The sequence below is a fragment of the Parambassis ranga genome, chromosome 4 (genome assembly GCF_900634625.1).
Source record: "Parambassis ranga chromosome 4, fParRan2.1, whole genome shotgun sequence".
In the NCBI taxonomy this organism is placed as follows: Eukaryota; Metazoa; Chordata; class Actinopteri; family Ambassidae; genus Parambassis; species Parambassis ranga.
This window is the reverse complement of record NC_041025.1, coordinates 20,832,539-20,849,123: the sequence shown is the minus strand read 5'-3', so window position 1 is coordinate 20,849,123 and position 16,585 is coordinate 20,832,539. Positions and strand designations below refer to the sequence as shown.

Below are 16,585 nucleotides of genomic sequence, written 5' to 3'. Positions count from 1 at the left end.
TCAGCACAGGTTATTAAACGTAAGTGAATAAAGGGTTAAATATCTATTATGTGTAAAGTACCTCAGCTGCTTCAGTTACTGAACCATTTATAAAAAAAATCTGCAAAAATGAGAAGGAACTGACCAAAAATAATTTATTGCACCTAAAAACCAGTTTGACCACATTATGAGGGTTTCCTCTAAAGGTCTGATTCCAAGTGGTGGGTTTGTTTGTTTTTTTTAATCATTTATTCTTGTTTTAACTCTTCTGAGAACATATCCTGATCAGTGACATACAGCAAAGGTTAATATACCCTAATTTATTAATTAATGACATACCACAACATTTACACACCACAAGAGAGGTTTGACTAACAGAGATATAAAATGTTACTTGTCATTTCCACATGAGTGGGAAACACATCAGATGAAGCAGTGTGATGAAAGATTAGATGTTATCGGTCACAAAGTTCCTATGCTGCTCCTGCAAAACTGTAATCACTTGGCCTGGTGCTTGGTATGACTTCTGATGTGGATTATGTGAAATATACACATTTATTAACAGACATTTCTTCTATTTTACTCTTCTTTTTATTATGGCAAAAATGCCAGTGTGTATTAATAGAAAAAAATATTGACAGTGGCACCTTCATGCTATGAGAAAAGAATCCAATGGAAAGTATTAGAATTCTGTGAAATGAGTGAACTGTTAGTCATTAAAATAATTTACATTCAGTATGAGTAAACTTTTTTCTATTGTATGATGCATTTTACTGTGTGATTGACATGCATTGTTCTGGAAATATATTGTTGTATGTGCTTGAACACGTTGTGAGGATCAGACTTTGATAGCTCATTGTAACACAGGACATTTGAAAACACCTCTTAACAGATGGATTCTAATTTGACTTCACAAAACTGCTTGAGGTTTATGTGAAAATCTGTTGATGTTTCGGGTCATATTTATTTATGATTCACAGACTTTCAAGCAGCCCTGTATGTGTTTGACCTCACCTGGGTTTTTAGGTTATAAGCGTCACTCCCCCTCAAACGGTGAGGGAGGAGCAATCGCATAAGCACATCATTCACAGATAATAAAACACCTGTTTGTAGTGAGCACAGTGAAACATAACACCACTCAACATGGAAAGAAAAATCCTTTATTGGATATTTTTGGGTGGATATTTTCATGCATGCTGCGGTCAAGGTAATTGATTTCTTTATGGGGTTTAGTGATTGTGTTTTGATTATATCTGAAGCCAAAAAGTGTTTGTGTTAGTTGGGGTTTCCTATAGATTTTCATCAGACAACAGAAATATAAAATCATACTGGAGATATTATATATATATATATTATAATCATAAATAAGTTATGAGTCTAACTGAATAGGTTAAAATAAATGCTGTGAATAAACTGCGTTGAAGTGTAGTTCATTGTCAAGAAGGCATTTACTGCTCCAGTGACCCTCTGTCAAGGACACTATAAATCATAAACAAGAGCTTTAACATAAATACTGGCTGAAGGGCAGCTCCCTGTGCTTCAAAAATTAATAAAGCAACTGGTAAAAATATCACTATTTCTCCATTTTTTCATTGTACAGTTATAATTGTTTTATTTTATTTAATTATTAGTGGGAAAATGCACAATATTCTATATGCTGTGGCCACAGTGGGTACTCCACTGAACAAATTATAGACCGTTTTTATTTAACCTTTATTTTACCAGGAGAGAGACTCATTGAGATTAAAAATCTCTTTTACAAGAGTGCCCTGGCCAAGTTAGGTAGCAGCTCAATATAAAACATCAAGTGTCAATTAAAATTTAGAAGTCAACAGATAAAACATCAATATAAGATTATGAAATACTAAAAGACTAGAAGACAATACAGAAAATTATATAAATTAAGCACATAAAAAAGATGCAAGCAAATTTAAAATGCCAAATGATCAGGTGAAGCTGTTACAACTCAACTTCCTTGTCATTTAAAATCTTTTTAAAAGAATTTACAGAGGGAGTCACCTACAGTTAATGGCCAGGTGTTTAAGCGAAAGGAGCGCCAGTTCATTCCCTCATTGTTAAATTTGGTTAAGTTTTTTAATGGAAATCTTGAAGACCAAGGCATCCTGCTCAAACAGACATATACTTATGCTTATGCTATGATCAATAAAACTTTATTGTTCAACGCATCATCAATGTTGTGCAGGATTCATGTACAGGAGCAGCATGAAGCTGATTCAATGTTTACATTAAACAGATGTTTATATTTTTACACTTTAAGATTAGTTTGAACAAATTCACTTTATAACTATCTGCACATTATTTATTGAAAGCAACAACTACATCAACAACGGCAACAACTGCACCAACAACCAACACAACGGCAAGCCCAGATAACACAGCTGCACCAACAATGACGAAAGCAACAGATAACACAACTGGACTAATGACAAATGAAGCTCCAAATAATGCAACTGCACCACTAGATAACACAAATGCGAAACCAGATAACGTCACTCCAGCACCAGATAACGCAACTGCAACCCCAGATAATGCAACTGCAACAACAACTGCAGCACTAGATAACGTAACTTCAGCACCAGATAACGCAACTGCAGCACCAGATAAAACAACTGCTCCACCAACAACTGCAGATCTAGATAATGTAACTGCAGCACCAGACAACGCAACTGCTTCACCAACAACTGCAGATCCAGATAACGCAACTGCAGCACCAGATAACGCAACTGCTCCACCAACAACTGCAGATCCAGATAATGCAACTGCAGCACCAGATAACGCAACTGCAGCACCATATAACGCAACTGCTCAACCAACAACTGCAGATCCAGATATTGCAACTGCAGCACCAGATAATGCAACTGCAGCACCATATATCGCAACTGCTCCACCAACAACTGCAGATCCAGATAATGCAACCGCAGCACCAGATAATGCAACTGCAGCACCAGATAATGCAACTGCAGCACCATATAACGCAACTGCACCACCAACAACTGCAGCACCAGATAATGCAACTGCAGCACCAGATAATGCAATTGCAGTACCCGATAACGCAACTGCTTCACCAACAACTGCAGATCCAAATAACGCAACTGCAGCACCAGATAATGCAACTGCAGCACCATATAACGCAACTGCTCTACCAACAACTGCAGCACCAGATAATGCAACTGCAGCACCAGATAATGCAATTGCAGCACCCGATAACACAACTGCTTCACCAACAACTGCAGATCCAAATAACGCAACTGCAGCACCAGATAACGCAACTGCTCCACCAACAACTGTAGATCCAAATAACGCAACTGCAGCACCAGATAACGCAACTGCAGCACCCAATAATGCAACTGCTTCACCAACAACTGCAGGTCCAAATAACGCAACTGCAGCACCAGATAACGCAACTGCTCCACCAACAACTGCAGATCCAGATAATGCAACCGAAGCACCAGATAATGCAACTGCAGCACCATATAACGCAACTGCTCTACCAACAACTGCAGCAACAGATAACGCAACTGCAGCACCCGATAACGCAACTGCTTCACCAACAACTGCAGATCCAAATAACGCAACTGCAACACCAGATAACGCAACTGCAGCACCAGATAACGCAACTGCTCCACCAACAACTGCAGATCCAGATAACGCAACTGCAGCACCAGATAACGCAACTGCTTCACCAACAACTGCAGATCCAGATAACGCAACTGCAGCACCAGATAACACAACTGCTTCACCAACAACAACAGATCCAGATAACGCAACTGCAGATCCAGATAACGCAACTGCAGCACCAGATAACGCAACTGCTTCATCAACAACCGCAGAACCAGATAACGCAACTGCAGCACCAGATAACGCAACTGCACCACCAACTGCAGCTCCAGATAATGCAACTGCAGCACTAGATAACACAACTGCACCACCAGATAACACAACTATGCCACCGACTGCAGCACCAGATAATGCAACTGCAGCTCCAGATAACGCAACTGCGACAACAAATGCAGCACCAGATAATGCAACTGCAGCACCAGATAATGCAACTGCTCCACCAGATAACGCAACTGCTCTACCAACAACTGCAGCAACAGATAACGCAACCGCAGCACCAGATAATGCAACTGCTCCACCAACAACTGCAGATCCAGATAATGCAACCACAGCACCAGATAACGCAACTGAAGCACCAGATAACACAACTGTAGCTCCAGATAACGCAACTGCGACAACAAATGCAGCACCAGATAATGCAACTGCAGCACCAGATAACACAACTGCAGCTCCAGATAACGCAACTGCGACAACAAATGCAGCACCAGATAATGCAACTGCAGCACCAGATAAGACAACTGCTTCACCAACGACTGCAGATCCAGATAATGCAACTGCAGCACCAGATAACGCCACTGCAGCACCAGATAACGCAACTGCTCCACCAACAACTTCAGATCCAGATAATGCAACGGCAGCACCAGATAACACAACTGCAGCTCCAGATAACGCAACTGCGACAACAAATGCAGCACCAGATAACACAACTGCAGCACCAACAACTGAGGCACCAGATAATGCAACTGCAGCACCAGATAAGGCAACTGCTTCACCAACGACTGCAGATCCAGATAACGCAACTGCAGCACCAGATAACGCAACTGCACCACCAACTGCAGCTCCAGATAACGCAACTGCAGCACTAGATAACACAACTGCACCACCAGATAACACAACTATGCCACCGACTGCAGCACCAGATAACACAATTACAGATCCAGATAACGCAACTGCACCACCAACTGCAGCTCCAGATAACGCAACTGCAGCACCAGATAACGCAACTGCAGCACCAGATAAGGCAACTGCAGTACCAGATAACGCAACTGCTTCACCAACGACCACAGATCCAGATAATGCAACCGCAGATCCAGATAATGCGACTGCAGCACCAGATAACGCAACTGCTTCACCAACAACTGCAGATCCAGATAACGCAACTGCAGCACCAGATAACGCAACTGCACCACCAACTGCAGCTCCAGATAACGCAACTGCAGCACTAGATAACACAACTGCAACACCAGATAACACAACTATGCCACCGACTGCAGCACCAGATAATGCAACTGCAGCACCAGATAACACAATTACAGCTCCAGATAACTTAACTGCACCACCAACTGCAGCTCCAGATAACGCAACTGCAGCACCAGATAACGCAACTGCAACACCAGATAATGCAACTATGCCACCAACGACTGCAGCACCAGAAAACGCAACTGCAGCACCAGATAACGCAACTGCCCCACTAACTGCAGCTCCGGATAATGCAACTGCAACACCAGATAACGCAACTATGCCACCAACAACTGCAGCTCCAGATAACACAACTATGCCAACAACAACTGCAGCTCCAGATAATGCAACAATGCCACCAACGACTGCAGCACCAGATAACGCAACTATGCCACCAACAACTGCAGCACCAGATAATGCAACTGCAGCACCAGATAACACAACCGCAGCACCAACAACTGAGGCACCAGATAATGCAACTGCAGCACCAGATAACACAACTGCTCCACCAACAACTGCAGATCCAGATAACGCAACTGCAGCACCAGATAACACCACTGCAGCACCAGATAACGCAACTGCTCCACCAACAACTTCAGATCCAGATAATGCAACTGCAGCACCAGATAACACAACTGCAGCTCCAGATAACGCAACTGCGACAACAAATGCAGCACCAGATAACACAACTGCAGCACCAACAACTGAGGCACCAGATAATGCAACTGCAGCACCAGATAAGGCAACTGCTTCACCAACGACTGCAGATCCAGATAACGCAACTGCAGCACCAGATAACGCAACTGCACCACCAACTGCAGCTCCAGATAACGCAACTGCAGCACTAGATAACACAACTGCACCACCAGATAACACAACTATGCCACCGACTGCAGCACCAGATAACACAATTACAGATCCAGATAACGCAACTGCACCACCAACTGCAGCTCCAGATAATGCAACTGCAGCACCAGATAACGCAACTGCAACGCCAGATAATGCAACTATGCCACCAATGACTGCAGCACCAGAAAACGCAACTGCAGCACCAGATAACGCAACTGCCCCACTAACTGCAGCTCCGGATAATGCAACTGCAACACCAGATAACACAACTATGCCACCAACAACTGCAGCTCTAGATAACACAACTATGCCACCAACGACTGCAGCTCCAGATAACGCAACAATGCCACCAACGACTGCAGCACCAGATAAGGCAACTATGCCACCAACAACTGCAGCACCAGATAATGCAACTGCTCCACCAACAACTGCAGATCCAGATAATGCAACCACAGCACCAGATAACGCAACTGAAGCACCAGATAACACAACTGCAGCTCCAGATAACGCAACTGCAGCACCAGATAATGCAATTGCAGCACCAGATAACGCCACTGCAGCACCAGATAACGCAACTGCTCCACCAACAACTGCAGATCCAGATAATGTAACTGCAGCACCTGATAACGCAACTGCAGCACCAGATAACACAACTGCAGCTCCAGATAACACAACTGCGACAACAAATGCAGCACCAGATAACCCAACTGCGACAACAAATGCAGCACCAGATAATGCAACTGCAGCACCAGATAATGAAACTGCCTCACCAACTGCAGCACCAGATAATGCAACTGCAGCACCAGATAAGGCAACTGCTTCACCAACGACCACAGATCCAGATAATGCAACCGCAGATCCAGATAATGCGACTGCAGCACCAGATAACGCAACTGCTTCACCAACAACTGCAGATCCAGATAACGCAACTGCAGCACCAGATAACGCAACTGCACCACCAACTGCAGCTCCAGATAACGCAACTGCAGCACTAGATAACACAACTGCAACACCAGATAACACAACTATGCCACCGACTGCAGCACCAGATAATGCAACTGCAGCACCAGATAACACAATTACAGCTCCAGATAACTTAACTGCACCACCAACTGCAGCTCCAGATAACGCAACTGCAGCACCAGATAACGCAACTGCAACACCAGATAATGCAACTCTGCCACCAACGACTGCAGCACCAGAAAACGCAACTGCAGCACCAGATAACGCAACTGCTCCACTAACTGCAGCTCCGGATAATGCAACTGCAACACCAGATAACGCAACTATGCCACCAACAACTGCAGCTCCAGATAACACAACTATGCCAACAACAACTGCAGCACCAGATAATGCAAATGCAGCACCAGATAACACAACCGCAGCACCAACAACTGAGGCACCAGATAATGCAACTGCAGCACCAGATAACACAACTGCTCCACCAACAACTGCAGATCCAGATAACGCAACTGCAGCACCAGATAACGCAACTGCTTCACCAACAACTGCAGATCCAGATAACGCAACTGCAGCACCAGATAACGCAACTGCACCACCAACTGCAGCTCCAGATAACGCAACTGCAGCACTAGATAACACAACTGCAACACCAGATAACACAACTATGCCACCGACTGCAGCACCAGATAACACAATTACAGCTCCAGATAACGCAACTGCACCACCAACTGCAGCTCCAGATAACGCAACTGCCCCACTAACTGCAGCTCCGGATAATGCAACTGCAACACCAGATAACGCAATTATGCCACCAACAACTGCAGCTCCAGATAACGCAACAATGCCACCAACAACTGCAGCTCCAGATAACGCAACTATGCCACCAACTGCAGCACCAGATAATGCAACTGCAGCACCAGATAACACAACTGCAGCACCAACAACTGAGGCACCAGATAATGCAACTGAGGCACCAGCTAACACAACAATGTCACCAACAATTGCATCACCAACTGCAGCACCAACTTCAGCACCAGCTAACATAACTATGCCACCGACAACTGCAGCACCAACAACTTCAGCAACAGCTAACACAACTATGCCACCAACATCTGTAGCACCATCTAACATAACTGCATCACCACCAACTGCAGCACCAACAATTTCAGCACCAGCTAACACAACTATGCCACCAACAACTGCAGCACCAACAACTGCATCACTAACAACTGCCGCACCAACTGCAGCACCAGCTAACACAACTATGCCACCAACTGCAGCACCAGATAATGCAACTGCAGCACCAGATAACACAATTACAGCTCCAGATAACTTAACTGCACCACCAACGGCAGCTCCAGATAACGCAACTGCAGCACCAGATAACGCAACTGCAACACCAGATAATGCAACTATGCCACCAACAACTGCAGCACCAGAAAACGCAACTGCAGCACCAGATAACGCAACTGCCCCACTAACTGCAGCTCCGGATAATGCAACTGCAACACCAGATAACGCAACTATGCCACCAACAACTGCAGCTCCAGATAACGCAACTATGCCAACAACAACTGCAGCTCCAGATAATGCAACAATGCCACCAACAACTGCAGCACCAGATAACGCAACTATGCCACCAGCAACTGCAGCACCAGATAATGCAACTGCAGCACCAGATAACACAACTGCAGCACCAACAACTGAGGCACCAGATAATGCAACTGCAGCACCAGATAATGCAACTGCTTCACCAACAACTGCAGATCCAGATAATGCAGATCCAGATAACGCAACTGAATCACCAACAACTGCAGATCCAGATAACACAACTGCAACACCAGATAACACAACTATGCCACCGACTGCAGCACCAGATAACACAATTACAGCTCCAGATAACGCAACTGCACCACCAACTGCAGCTCCAGATAACGCAACTGCCCCACTAACTGCAGCTCCGGATAATGCAACTGCAACACCAGATAACGCAACTATGCCACCAACAACTGCAGCTCCAGATAACGCAACAATGCCACCAACAACTGCAGCTCCAGATAACGCAACTATGCCACCAACTGCAGCACCAGATAACACAACTGCAGCACCCACAACTGAGGCACCAGATAATGCAACTGCAGCACCAGATAATGCAACTGCTTCACCAACAACTGCAGATCCAGATAATGCAACTGCAGATCCAGATAACGCAACTGAATCACCAACAACTGCAGATCCAGATAACGCAACTGCAACACCAGATAACACAACTACAGCACCAGATAACACAACTGCAACACCAGATAACACAACTATGCCACTGACTGCAGCACCAGATAATGCAACTGCAGCACCAGATAACACAACTACAGCTCCAGATAACACTACTGCAAAACCAGATAACGCAACTGCACCACCAACTGCAGCTCCAGATAATGCAACTGCAACACCAGATAACACAACTATGCCACCAACGACTGCAGCACCAGAAAACGCAACTGCAGCACCAGATAACGCAACTGACCCACCAACTGCAGCTCCGGATAATGCAACTGCAACACCAGATAACGCAACGATGCCACCAACAACTGCAGCACCAGATAATGCAACTGCTCCACCAACAACTTCAGATCCAGATAATGCAACTGCAGCACCAGATAACGCAACTGCTCCACCAACAACTGCAGATCCAGATAATGCAACTGCAGCTCCAGATAACGCAACTGCAGCACCAGCTAACACAACTATGCCACCAACAACTGCAAGAAATGCAACTGCACGGCCTACTAAAATTCCCACAGATGCACCTACAACATTCCGAGGTTTGTGATTCACAATCTGTAAAACAAAACATTTTAATTGGTCTAATTTTATAAGCATAACAACGATATAGCACATTTAGCATAATATTCGGCTTTGGCTGTAAGTGAAACACGTGTATAATGAAGATTTCATGAAGAAAAAGACTTAATACTTTACTATTAAAACTTACAGCTTTGGGAACACTGGCACATCTAGAGATGAGGTTAATTTCCTATGGTGAGGAAGATAAAAGGACCATCATCAAGCTGGTCAAACAGGTATGTAAAATAGAACTGTCACATCCTGCTACACTTCTAATGATATGATATATGCATATGAAGCATTTCTGTGTTTCTCTTCATTCAGACCTTCAGAGACACATTCCTCAAAGGAAAACCACACACAGTGAGAGTGACAAACATTGAAAGAGTTCACGTCAGCCCACGGAAGCTGCAGGTGGCCGAACACGGTGCAAAGTTAATGCATAAAGACAGATGCTCTGAAACTGATTAAATATAATATGATGAATAATTCAGAAATGTTTTTTTCAAGTGTAAGAACTTATTTTAGATCACAGGAGGTTCACCTCCTTATAATGTGTATTTATTTTTTATATATATATTATATTATATTATAAATATATTTTTATACAATTGGAAGCTCAAAGCATGGAATCAGACCTGTTAGACTGTGTGCAAGCTGTCGGTAATCCCCTGCTTTGTTGTGTGGCAACCAGGAAACCAGTAAAGTATGTTTCTGGTTAGTCCTTCCCACTAATCATGCATACAAGAGAAACTGTGTCACCTAACATAATTACAGTGGCTTGCAAAAGTATTCATACCCCTTGAACTTTTCCACATTTTCTCACATTATGACCACAAACATAAATATATTTTATTGGAATGTTATGTGAAAGACCAACACAAAGTGGCACACAATTATGAAGCAGAAAGAAAATTAAACATGAGTTCATTTTTTTTTTTACAATTAAAAAACTGAAAACTGTAGTGTGCAAATGTATTCAGCCCCCCTGAGGCAATACGTTGTGGAACCCCCTTTTGCTGCAATTATAGCTGCAAGTCTTTTGGGGTATGTCTCTACCAGCTTTGCACATCTACAGACTGAAATCTTTGCCCATTCTTTGTTGCAAAACAATTCAAACTGAGTCAAATTAGATGGAGAACGTTTCTGAACAGCAGTTTTCAGATCTTGCCACAGATTCTCGATTGTATTTAGGTCTGGACTTTGACTGGGTCATTCTAACACATTAATATGTTTCATTTTAAACCAATCCATTGTAGCGTTGGCTTTATGTTTAGGGTCGTTGTCCTGTTGGAAGGTGAATCTCCGCCCCAGTATCAAGTGTTTTGCAGACTCCAACAGGGTTTCCTCCAAGATTGCCCTGTATTTGGCTCCATCCGTCTTCCCATCAACTCTGACCTGCTTCCCTGTCCCTGCTGAAGAGACGCAGCCCCAGAGCATGATGCTGCCACCACGTTTGACAGTGGGTATGGTGTATTCAGAGTGATGTGCAGTGTTAGGTTTCTGCCACATATAGTGTTTTGCATTTAGGCCAAAATGTTCAATTTTGGTCTCATCTGACCAGAGCACCTTCTTCCACATGATTGCTAGGTCACTCACATGGCTTCTTATGGTTTACTTTAACAATGGCTTTCTTAATGCCACTCTTCAATTAAGTCCAGATTTGTGCAGTGCATGACTGATAGTTGTCCCATGGACAGATTCCCCCACCTTAGCTGTAGATCTCTGCAGTTCATCCACAGTCACTATGGGCCTCTTGGCTGCGTCTCTGATCAGTGCTCTCCTTGTTTGGCCTGTTAGTTTAGGTGGATGACCATGTCTCAGTAGGTTTGCAGTTGTGCCATACTCCTTCCATTCGCCGATGATGGACTGAACAGTGGTCTGTGAGATGTTCAAAGCTTGGGAAATCTTTGTATAGCCTGACCCTGCTTTAAATATCACCACAACTTTATTCCTGACCTGTCTGCTGTGTTCCTTGCACTTCATGATGCTGTTTGCGCCCCAATATTCTCTCAACAAACCACAGAGGCCGTCACAGAACAGCTGTATTTGGACTGAGATTAAATTACACACAGGTTGACTGTATCTAGTCATTAGGTCAACATTCGATCAGTCAGAAATCATCAGGCAACTTCTGAAGGCAATTGGATGCACTCGGAGAAAAGGGGGCTGAATACTTTTGCACACTGCACCTTTCAGTTTTTTATTTGTAAAAAAAAAATTAACTCATGTTTAACTTTCTTTCTACGTCACAACTGTATGCCACTTTGTGTTGGTCTTTCATATAACATTCCAATAAAATATATTTATTTTTGTGGGAATAATGTGAGAAAATGTGGAAAAGTTCAAGGGGTATGAATACTTTTGAAAGCCACTGTACAACCTCTGAGAGTTCCTCATACAAAGAGCCTGAACCAGAGAAATCAATCAGTCAATCAGTGACTGAAAACAAGTTAACCATGAATCATTGTTTTTCTTGTGTGTTCCTAGTTACAGTAATGACCTGGCAGGGGTGGGGAACATAGGTACAGAGTGTACAATACCAAATTTCTCATTTCCACTGATCATCAATCTGTGTTTGTGGTTTCAGAAGTAATCCTGACAGACTCTCTCTGGTTCATTGAAAAGAACCTGAAAGCAGTCATTGTTTGTTGTATGGATTGTGGTGAAAACTGCTTCTGTAACATGCAGGCACTCTGTGGAACCACCAGTAATGTAACAAATGTGTGGAATGAATGCTCTCTATCAGCCATGATGCACTGCAGAACCAATGCGTCTGTGTGGCCGTCGTCAGCCACAGGCCATAGCACTTAACTTCAGCAGGATGTAAACTATCTAGAAGAGGATCCACTTCATAATCACGTCATCAATTCTATTCTCCACCTCCTGCTCTCTGGAAATACATTACGCCCTGGACCTCGTGTACGGCTCTGTCCAGCAGCACCAGCAGGTCCACATCACCAGCTGCTCATCCAGCAGGGAAGAGTTCTGTTTTTATGTTATATTGTACCTGATAACAAATACTGTATGTGTGGTAAATTTTGCATTTACTTTTATGCCTGCAGATGTTTTGCATCAGTATTGTGGATTAATATATATATTTAATTGTCAAGATTAAATAGCAATAATATTGATATTACAATAGATGTTTGTGTTTTATACATTTGTATTAAATAAATATCAAACACACTGACCCTTATTTCAGTTGTTTAAATGCATATTGTGACTGCATATTGTTCTGTCCTATATTTTCTTTCGCCCCACCTGGTTTTACAGGTTATACAAAAGTATATAAGGAGCTGTCACTCCCTCTGAATAGCTGAAGGAGGAGTGGTTAACAAACTAAGAAATTAAAAGAAAACACACTTTCAGTCACACAAGTGAGGAGGAGGAACACTGCTCATCATGGAAAGAAAACTCCTTTGCTGGATATTTTTGCTTGGATATTTTCATGCATGCTCTGGACAAAGTGAGTGTTAAATATGTTTCAAATACAGTCATGTATTCATGTTACATGGATGCATTTTTTTAACAATGCTGTTATTTTAAAACTAGAAAGCTAGAAGAGCTCACTTCAGTATATTTGATTGAACCCAGGTGAATCATTGGCTCTGGTTTGCCATTAGAAAAATAATGCAAATAACGCAAGCAGCCTCACAGGTTTAAAGTTACAGCGTCAAAGAATTCTAATCTACATTTGAATATACGTGAAAACACAAAAAAATCAGTCTTACACTCGACATTGTGAATAACTTATTATATTTATATAAACTACAGCTTCTCCACCAAGTACCACAATTACAGTAACAACTACTACAGACCCTACGACTACAACAGATCCGACTACAACAGATTCGACTACAACGGATTTGACCACAACGGATACGACTACAGAAGATCCGACTACAACAGATTCGACTACAATGACTCCGACTACAGAAGATCCGACCACAACAGATTTGACTACAATGACTCCGACTACAGAAGATCCGACCACAACAGATTTGACTACGACTCCGACTACAGAAGATCCGACCACAACAGATTTGACCACAACGGATACAACTACAGAAGATCCGACTACAACAGATTCAACCACAACAGATTCGACTACAGAAGATCAAACTACTACAGAGCCAACCCCTACAGATCAAGGTATTGATTGCTAAAGTTCTTTTATACCTTAAATTAAATTATTAACTAAGCTAAATATGCATAATTTAGGAATAATTGGTCACCATGCCTATTGGAGGGAGAGTTGATATCCTTTTAGAAGGATGGCAATTTACAATACAGTTGTTTTTTTAACAGAATTTTTTTTGGTTTTGCTTAGAGAACCACATAAATATGTCACACTAAAGTTGAGTAAAGTTGAGTCTACAACTCTACAAGTCCAGACGCTTTGCTTCAATCTTCTCAACAGACTATCAAATTATTGATTTTAAATCTAGACACAGAGGAGCCTCTGAAAACACGTCAACCTTAGGGCTGCTCACACAGCACCCCTTTGTTAAAGCATTCTAATCATCAAAATTGTTTATACAATTACATTTTAATTTTTACTAGTTTAAAAATACTAGTAGTTTAAGAAGTGTAATAATTTTTAACCCTACAGACTTGCTGTCCCTGGCACATATAGAGATTAAGGTAACTTCCTATGGAGAAGTCAGCAATGGAACCCTCACTGAGCTCATCACGCAGGTATGTAAAGCTGATATGTTATTTTTGCTTCAGCCAACATCTTAATAATAATTTATATTAAGGCAATAGGATTTTTTTTATTTCTATTCAGACTTTCAGAAACCAGTTTCTGAATGGAACAGCACACACGGTCCGTGTGACAAACATCCAAAAGGTCAGAGTTGGCCCATAAAAGAGGAAGATCCCGATGTGAAGTTAGTAACACACCAATTGTATGTGTGCTGTGGGGTGTGAAAGCTTGATGGATTGTTTAGTGGAAGCATCTGGGGGATGCCTCTACTGTGTTGGCTTCTGCCTGTCTATGTAAAGCTTATTTAATCATTAACATCACTACTTCCTGTCAAATCTAATGAGAATCCAGCTGCTTCAGAAGGTAACTTTAATGTACTGTATATTTATTGTTATCTTGTCTAATGAATTAGCCTCATAAGTTCCTCATACTAAATGTCTCATTTCCACTGATCATCAACCTGTGTTCGTGGTTTCAGAAGTAATCTTGACAGACATCTCTCTCTGGTTCATTGAAAATAATCTGAAAGCAGGCATTGATTATTGTATGGATTGTTGTGAAAAAAATGTTTCTGTAACATGATGCAGGCACTCTGTGGAATGTCTGTGGAACTACTAATAATGTAACAGTAAAGTAAGGAAATGTGTGGAATGATTGCTCTTTATCAGCCCGGATGCACTGCAGAACCAATGGTAGTTCAGCAAAAAAAAAGGAATTGTTGCATCAGCGGTTTCAAATGTTTTGTCCACTGCATTTAATTAAATGAGTAACACAGCTGTTGTACTTTACTCTTTGAAAAATTACAGTGTCTGTTTAGAGCAGGGGTGTCCAAACTACGGCCCGCGGGCCAACTGTGGCCCGCCATCCAATTTTAATTGGCCCGCATAACATTCTAAAAATATAATGGATTATGGCCCACACAGTACTTGCACTTAACTCTATTGTATTTCTTAGTTGTAACACTAGGTGGAGCTACTGTCCTGACAATGCAGCTTCTCCACAAAGTGCAAGCAAAGAAAGATTTAGCGAGTGTGACCAAAAATGGCAGAATCAAAGAAACGCAAGATAGCAAGTGAGTGCAGAAAATTTCAGACACGGTGGAAGAATGAATATCTCTTCACAGAAACCAAGGGGAGGTGTGTCTGTTTGATATGCAATGAAACTGTTGCAGTGATGAAAGAATACAATGTACGACGGCACTACGAAGCCAAACATCAGGCCTTCACGTCGTACACTGGTGCCCAGCGGGAAGAGAAAGTTAAACAATTAACAGCGAGGTTGCTAGCCCAGCAAGTGTTTTTTGCGTGCTAACAATTGCTAATTTTAAAGATAAAATGAATATGAATGTGAAATCTATTTGTAGTCAGATGTGTCTGAGGTCACAGGTCATAGCACTGAACTTCAGCAGGATGTAAACTATCTAGAAGATGATCCACTTCATGATCACCACATGTACGGCTCTGTTCAGCAGCACCAGCAGGCCCACATCTCCAGCTGCTCACCCAGCATTGATGCTCCGGGTGGAGGCATGGTGTACATGTTATGTAACAGTTATGATATACACACAAACACACACACACACACACACACACACACACATATATATATATATATATATATAGATATAGACACTGCTCAAAGAAATAATTCCAGTTGAAAATCTTCATTCATTACATAGTGGAATACATTGAGAACCAAATAACATAAAAATGATCAATGTAAATCAGAATTATTATCTCATGGAGGTCTGGATTTGGAACCATACTCAAAATAAAAGTGGAAAATCACATTACAGGCTGATCCAACTTGAGTGGAAGTTCCTCAAGACTAGTCAGAATGAGGCTCAGTGGTGTGTGTGTGTGTGTGGCCTCCATGTACCTGTATGACCTCCCTACAACACCTAGGCATGTTCCTGATGAGGCGGCGGATGTTCTTCAGAGGGATCTCCTCTAGACCTAGATTAAAGCATCAGTCAACTCCTGGACAGTCTGTGGTGCAACCTTGCATTGGGTGGATGGAACAAGACATGATGTCCCACATGTGCTTGATTGGATTCAGGTCTAGGGAACGGGCAGGCCAGTCCATAGCATCAATGCCTTCATCATGCTGACAAAATTTAGCCACATGAGGCCTAGCATTGGT

At 42.4% G+C, this 16,585-nt stretch overlaps 3 protein-coding genes across 4 annotated transcripts; all 3 read left to right on the top strand.

Moving 5' to 3' along the window:
- Window positions 1–1,080: 1,080 nt before the first annotated feature.
- LOC114434636 (mucin-1-like) lies at window positions 1,081–7,372 on the top strand (the record flags this gene model as incomplete). Its single annotated transcript, XM_028403957.1, has 4 exons — window positions 1,081–1,186; window positions 2,310–3,286; window positions 3,933–3,991; window positions 4,066–7,372. Coding segments are annotated over exons 1-4 (4,407 nt in total), but the record flags the coding sequence as incomplete, so codon positions are not given.
- Window positions 7,373–7,415: 43 nt separating this feature from the next.
- LOC114435101 (mucin-1-like) lies at window positions 7,416–12,684 on the top strand. The gene is made up of 4 exons (XM_028404659.1): window positions 7,416–9,710; window positions 9,883–9,968; window positions 10,057–10,146; window positions 12,323–12,684. The coding sequence occupies exons 1-4, from the start codon at window positions 7,553–7,555 to the stop codon at window positions 12,326–12,328; spliced, it is 2,340 nt and encodes a 779-aa protein (XP_028260460.1). The 5' UTR covers window positions 7,416–7,552; the 3' UTR covers window positions 12,329–12,684.
- Window positions 12,685–13,030: 346 nt separating this feature from the next.
- Window positions 13,031–15,218, top strand: LOC114434187 (salivary glue protein Sgs-3-like). 2 transcript variants are annotated; one of them, XM_028403200.1, is made up of 5 exons: window positions 13,031–13,201; window positions 13,510–13,791; window positions 13,837–13,887; window positions 14,348–14,433; window positions 14,525–15,218. In XM_028403200.1, exons 1-5 carry the CDS (start codon window positions 13,138–13,140, stop codon window positions 14,603–14,605), a joined length of 564 nt encoding a protein of 187 aa, XP_028259001.1. In that variant the 5' UTR covers window positions 13,031–13,137; the 3' UTR covers window positions 14,606–15,218. The 2 variants fall into 2 exon arrangements, with proteins under 2 accessions (XP_028259001.1, XP_028259000.1); XM_028403199.1 differs by having other exon boundaries at window positions 13,040–13,201; window positions 13,510–13,887.
- The last annotated feature ends 1,367 nt before the right edge of the window (window positions 15,219–16,585 follow it).